General features: G+C 37.5%; 1 protein-coding gene across 3 annotated transcripts in view; it reads right to left on the reverse strand.

The window, feature by feature from the left end:
• Window positions 1–6269, reverse strand: part of BANK1 (B-cell scaffold protein with ankyrin repeats 1) — a 302892-nt gene that overhangs the window by 53491 nt on the left and 243132 nt on the right. For all 3 annotated transcript variants that reach the window (XM_011967207.1, XM_011967205.1, XM_011967206.1), the window contains 2 exons: window positions 4183–4261; window positions 218–526 (listed from right to left, as the gene is read on the reverse strand). In XM_011967207.1, coding sequence (XP_011822597.1) covers window positions 218–526; window positions 4183–4261 — 388 coding nt within the window. The remainder of the gene's footprint in view (window positions 1–217; window positions 527–4182; window positions 4262–6269) is intronic.

The following is a 6269-nucleotide window of genomic DNA, read 5'->3' on the forward strand; positions in this document are numbered from 1 at the left end:
GGAAGGAAGGAAGGAAAAAAGAAAGAAAAGAACGAAGTAGAGGTAGGTATCTCTTGCCTCATTTTCCAGGCCTTAGTTTTTAAAGAATAGGAGGAATGCTGCTCTTGGTTTCAGAAGCTGATCTGCTCTGTATAGATTTGCCATTGCACTATTTGCTATGTAAGCCTGTCAAAGGTTTGTCTTTGTTTTGCTTTGTTTTTTCTAACCTTAAACTTACCTGGTAAGGTGAAGTGAGGTCTTTCCAGTTGGAAGGCAGTAGCTATGGGTCGCGGCGGAGGGAGAGGAGGTCTGCTGCTCATGACTGGCTCTTGTGAATTATTTTCTGGATCGGCACCAGGAATGAACACATACAAGTCATCATACTGGTCCTCAGAACTCTCACTGCCAACCTCTAGTGGGCTGTGCTTGGCCTCCATGTCTGATCCATTCTCTTTTCCTTCCCCTTCCATTTCACTTGCTTCAGCAACATCTGCACTCTGCCTGTAGGTCTTCCTGCTTTCATGATGACATGCTGGGTTCTGTGTGGCTGTTTACAATGAAGATTGCATTATTTCATTTAATCACACCATCTGGAGGCATTTCATATTTTGTAAATTTGTACAGAAATAGTAGTACTGCTAATAAAACTTTTACGACCTGATATAGTGAAAAGCTGTCAAATGTATAACTTTTAGTGAACAGTCATTTATTTCTGGGCTTTTAAAATACTTACCAAATGAACAGTCAAAGCTCCATTATGTCTTGCTATCTGTGTATATGACACACTCATGCAGATAATGATATTCTGATTCTTTAGAGTTGTTGTTTTAACAAGTTCATATATTTGATAGCATCCTTGCATTTTTATTAGAAAACAATATAACTGACCCAATAAAATAATAAATGATGGAAAAGGTAAAGAAAAGGGAAAAGACACAAACGTTTACTTGCTTGTAAATAATAAATACAAATGAATCTGTGACTCTTATTTAGTTATTTAATATATATTGATCTTTACAGATAACTATAATATTTTATAATTCCTTATAATAAATCATTTACAGATACTATATTAACTTTGGAACTATTACTTGGTAAAAGTTAATTTTTTTTAGTGGGGAAGGCATGTAATTCACCAACAGTAGGTAAATCTTTCTGAGGATCAGTTCTTCACCTATAAATGCATTCTACCCTGAAATTTAACCAAATGATCCAAATTCCCTCTACTCTGACAACCATACCATTATTTGTTTTTATGTTATATACAGTAAGTGCTCTTTAAATACTCAGGAAGAAAACAGAAAAAAAGAAATTATAATACAATGACTTTAAATCTTCAGAAAAAAACTTTTATTAAATTTTCTTTATAAAAATCTTCTCTAAATAAAGGATTCAAAAAATTTAAAACAGTCTTTTGGAATTTCTAAACAGACTTTGGAACCTCTGTAACAGACCTTTGAATTTGTGAATTCTTGTCCTTGTCAAGGCACGAAATTGCTGTATTAAAATGTTGTTAAGCTAAAATATAGCTTAAAATCCCAAACAGCAGAATGTAGAGAAGAAAGACTCCTTTAAAATGAAGAATTACACCATAGAAATTTTTCTCCCATGGAGAAAAATTAGTCATGTAGAAAAATCATGCCCATGATGGTAGCCCATATTACTCTATGGAATTTTCTTTTTTGTTTTTCTATTCTTTCATGTGAGAAAGAAGAAAGATACAGTTTCCAATATTAGAACTAAACTAAGATTCTGTAATTACCAGCCTGGACAGAGTGGATAGTTATTTGTTTCTGTATGATCTATCTGCACAGATGTCATTCATCTTTTTATCCTTAACACAAAACACTAAGCCTGAAATAAAGTAGTCTCTAGAAATGCTGATGGAGTAGATGATGGAATGGATGGAAAAAAATTATTGCTCAGGCTAGCAAAGGGACTTTATTATTTCTGTATGGGCAAATCAGTCATCAACTCAGAATTACATTCATGCTATAGGAAATTACTCTTAGCCACATTTCTGTTTATATATTCAGTGTTTCTTAATACCGAATAAGCAACAGAATCTGTATGGTACTTTTCATCAAATATGCCGAAACTTGAGTTTCAGCCCTGGAAAGTCAGATTTAACGAGTTAGTGTGTTTTAGCATGCTTTGTCGTAATGGTAATACCAATGGGAACCCGCTGAGCTAGGGTTCTGTGCTTCCCCCTCTCACTCATGAAAGAGACTGGCTTGAGCCCAGTCACACACAGTTTCATATACAAGAGAGTTTATAGTTTCAAACTGCAAAAGTGAAATTTTTTTAAATAAATAATTGAAATAATATTTCATTATTACAGTCAATTCTTCTGAAAATTAAATGTCATAAACGTATGGTAATTTTCAATGATGGCCTGATTATAAATCACTTTTATTATAATTTAAATGATAAGATATATAACTTCAAAGCTTGGTGCATTAATCCATTAATTTAATATTTAGCATTTTTTGTGTCCTGCAATAATTTGAAGAGTTTACTAATCTTGCCAAAGTATGCTAGTGAAGGCATTTAATTGTATTTAACTTTATTTGATTTGCAGTTCCCCATCATTTGAAAAACTTTTGGTCAATAATGTTTCATTAGGTATAGACTATGTTCTGTTACAGGTACTGGGGATACAATAAAAACAGTGAATAAGAAGTCCTAATCCCTTTGAGCATGTGTTTTAGAAAGAGAATATAGGCAATAAACAACAACCAGATAAATAATATATTATGTTAAGTGTTGATAAATGCAATGAAGAAAAGCAGATAAAGTGAAATGAAGAGGAGGGTGTCATAATACAAAGAAAGAAGTGATGGAGCAAGCCTTGGGCATATAAGGAGAAAGTGTACAGAAGGAATAGAAAGTGCAAATGCCCTGAGGCAGGAGCATTATTGGTGTGTGAACAAGCAAGAGAATGGTGAGAGATGGGAACACAAAGATTAGGGCCTTGTAGGGGATGAGAAAGATTATAAGTACAATAGGGAAGTATTGGAGGATTTCGTGAAGAAAAGTGTTTAATCCTTCATGAAAGGTGTTTAGTCTTTTCATGAAGTGAAGAATATCAGAGGCAGCAAATGTGAAAGTTGCAATGAAGGCTTTCTATACATTATTTAGTAGCATTCCTTCTATCTCTACCCAATAAATACCAGTAGTAATCCTCCCTCCTGAGTCATAACAATAGAAACATTTCTGTTCATTGCCAAACTTGCAATATAGGAAGTGACATTGGCCCTCCATTTCTCCACTGTGTTACTGCAGTAAACAAAGGGAGAACTGATGATGGTGTGCACTAGGATAATGAAAGGGGAGAGAAATGGCTGAATGCTGGGAATATTTTGAAGGTAGAGTCAACAGTATTGTATAACTGATTGCGTATGGGATAGGAGAGAAAGTAAAAATGCCAAGGATGACTTTCAAGGATTTTTTAACTGACTTGAACAAAGGAGGGAAGGAGTTTTCACTTACTGAGATAGGGAAGTCATCAGATGGAGAAGTTTGGCAATGTCAGGAATCAGAATTTTCAAAAATGTTGGGTGTGAGATTCCTATCCAACATGCTGGTGAAGCTGTTGAGCTGTATGCCAATAAAATCTGGCATAATGGGTAGAGTTTACAAACACATATAAACATGTATATATACATGTGTGTATATATATGTGTATATAACTGTATATATATATACACACATATATGTAAGTGTGTATATAAACTTATACGTTTATATACATGTAGGAACATCATGAATTATTTCTTCAGACTTTAGAATGTAGAATCACAGATATAGAGCCAGGGAGGACCTTAGAGAGTATTCTAGTTCAATGTTCTCATTTCATAACTGAGAAAACTAAGGTCTGCAAAGAATGTGGTTTTGTGTTTTTAAAAAGCTTTAAAAATGTAGTTGCCAAATAGTCCAAATAGTCATAACAGAGTTATTTGTGTATTCCCTCTGGGTAGGAAAAATCAGTATTTGATTACTAAAACTTGAACGTATTAAAAGCATTTAAATTAGCAATATGATGTAGTAGTGTCTCTATTACAAATTAAAAGCCAGTTAATTAAATACCATGCCACATTCTCTTCAGTCTTGCTTTTTCAGTTACATCTTCCATAAGTCACATATATATGTGGTATATATATGGATATGACATATGTATATATGAAACATAGAAAAACTTACAAGGAATATATGTGGAAAATGAGGCAATATCCTCTTCATAATCATTTTCTTGCTCATTATTTGTGTCAATTTCTTGGATCTGTAAAAATAAATGTAATTTTTAATAATATGCATTAATCTTAATAAATATGCACTGGATGCCTCTGCAAATAAGAAATAGCTTTTGCTGGGTTCCAAGATGGCTGAAAAGGAACAGCTCCAGTCTATAGCTTCCAGCGTGAGCAACGCAGAAGACGGCTGACTTCTGCATTTCCAACTGAGGTACCAGGTTCATCTTACTGGTCAGTGTCAGACAGTGGGCGCAGGACAGTGGGTGGAGCCCACCAAGACAGAACCAAAGCAGGGCAAGGCATCGCCTCACCTGGGAAGCAAAAGTAGTCAGGGAATTCCCTTTCCTAGCCAAGGGAAACCGTGACAGACATCACCTGGAAAATTGGGTCACTCCCACCCTAAGACTGAGCTTTTCCAAGAGTCTTAGCAAATGGCACACCAGGAGACTATATCCCGCACCTGGCGTGGAGGGTCCCACAGCCACAGAGCCTCGCTCACTGCTAGCACAGCAGCCTGAGATGGAACTGCAGGGTGACAGTGAGGCTGGAGGAGGGACGCCCACCATTGCTGAGGCTTGAGTAGGTAAACAAAGCAGGTGGGAAGTTCAAACTGGGTGGAGCCCACTGCAGCTCAAGGAGGCCTGCCTGCCTTTGTGGACTCCACCTCTGGGGGCAAGGCATAGCTGAACAAAAGGCAGCAGAAACTTCTGCAGATTTAAATGTCCCTGTCTGATAGCTTTGAAGAGAGTAGTGGTTCTCCCATCAGAGTTTGAGATCTGAGAACGGACAGACTGCCTCCTCAAGTGGGTCCCTGACCCCTGAGTAGCCTAACTGGGTGGCACACCCCAGTAGGGGCAGACTGACACCTCACATGGCCAGGTACCCCTCTGAGACGAAGCTTCCAGAGGAATGATCAGGCAGCAACATTTGCTGTTCAACAATATTCACTGTTCTGCAGCCTCTGCTGCTGATACCCAGGAAAACAGGTCTGGAGTGGACCTCCAGTAAACTCCAAAAGACCTGCAGCTGAGGGTCCTGATTGTTAGAAGGAAAACTAACATAGAGAAAGGACATCCACACCAAAACCCCATCTGTACGTCACCATCATCAAAGACCAAAGGTAGATAAAACCACAAAGATGGAGAGAAACAAAGGAGAAAAGCTGAAAATTCTAAAAATTAGAGTGCCTATTCTCCCCCAAAGGAACGCAGCTCCTTGCCAGCAATAGAACAAAGCTAGACGGAGAGTGACTTTGACAAGTTGAGAGAAGAAGGCTTCAGACGATCAAACTTCTCCGAGCTAAAGGAGGAAGTATGAACCCATCACAAAGAAGCTAAAAACCTTGCAAAAAGATTAGATGAATGGATAACTAGAATAACCAGGGTAGAGAAGTCCTTAAATGACCTGATGGAGTTGAAAACCATGGCATGAGAACTATGTGACACAGGAACAAGGTTCAGTAACCAATTCAATCAACTGGAAGAAAGGGTACCAGTGATTAAAGATCAAATGAATGAAATGAAGCGAGAAGAGAAGTTTAGAGAAAAAAGAGTAAAAATAAATGAACAAAGCCTCCAAGAAATACGGGACTATGTGAAAAGACCAAATCCACATCTGACTGGTGTACCTGAAAGTGACATGGAGAATGGAACCAAGTTGGGAAATATTCTGCAGGATATTATCTAGGAGAACTTACTCAACCTAGCAAGGCAGGCCGACATTCAAATTCAGGAAATACAGAGAACGCCACAAAGATACTCCTTCGGAAGAGTAACCCCAAGACAAACAACTGTCAGATTCACCAAGGTTGAAATGAAGGAAAAAATGTAAAGGGCAGCCAGAGAGAAAGATCGGGTTACCCACAAAGGGAAGCCCATCCGACTAACAGTGGATCTCTCAGCAGGAACTCTACATGCTAGAAGAGAGTGGGGGCCAATATTCAACATTCTTAAAGTAAAGAATTTTCAACCCAGAATTTCATATCCAGACAAACTAAGTTTCATAAGTCAAGGAGAAATAAAATCCTTTACAGACAAG

The sequence above is a fragment of the Mandrillus leucophaeus genome, unplaced genomic scaffold (assembly GCF_000951045.1).
Source record: "Mandrillus leucophaeus isolate KB7577 unplaced genomic scaffold, Mleu.le_1.0 Scaffold792, whole genome shotgun sequence".
In the NCBI taxonomy this organism is placed as follows: domain Eukaryota; kingdom Metazoa; phylum Chordata; class Mammalia; order Primates; family Cercopithecidae; genus Mandrillus; species Mandrillus leucophaeus.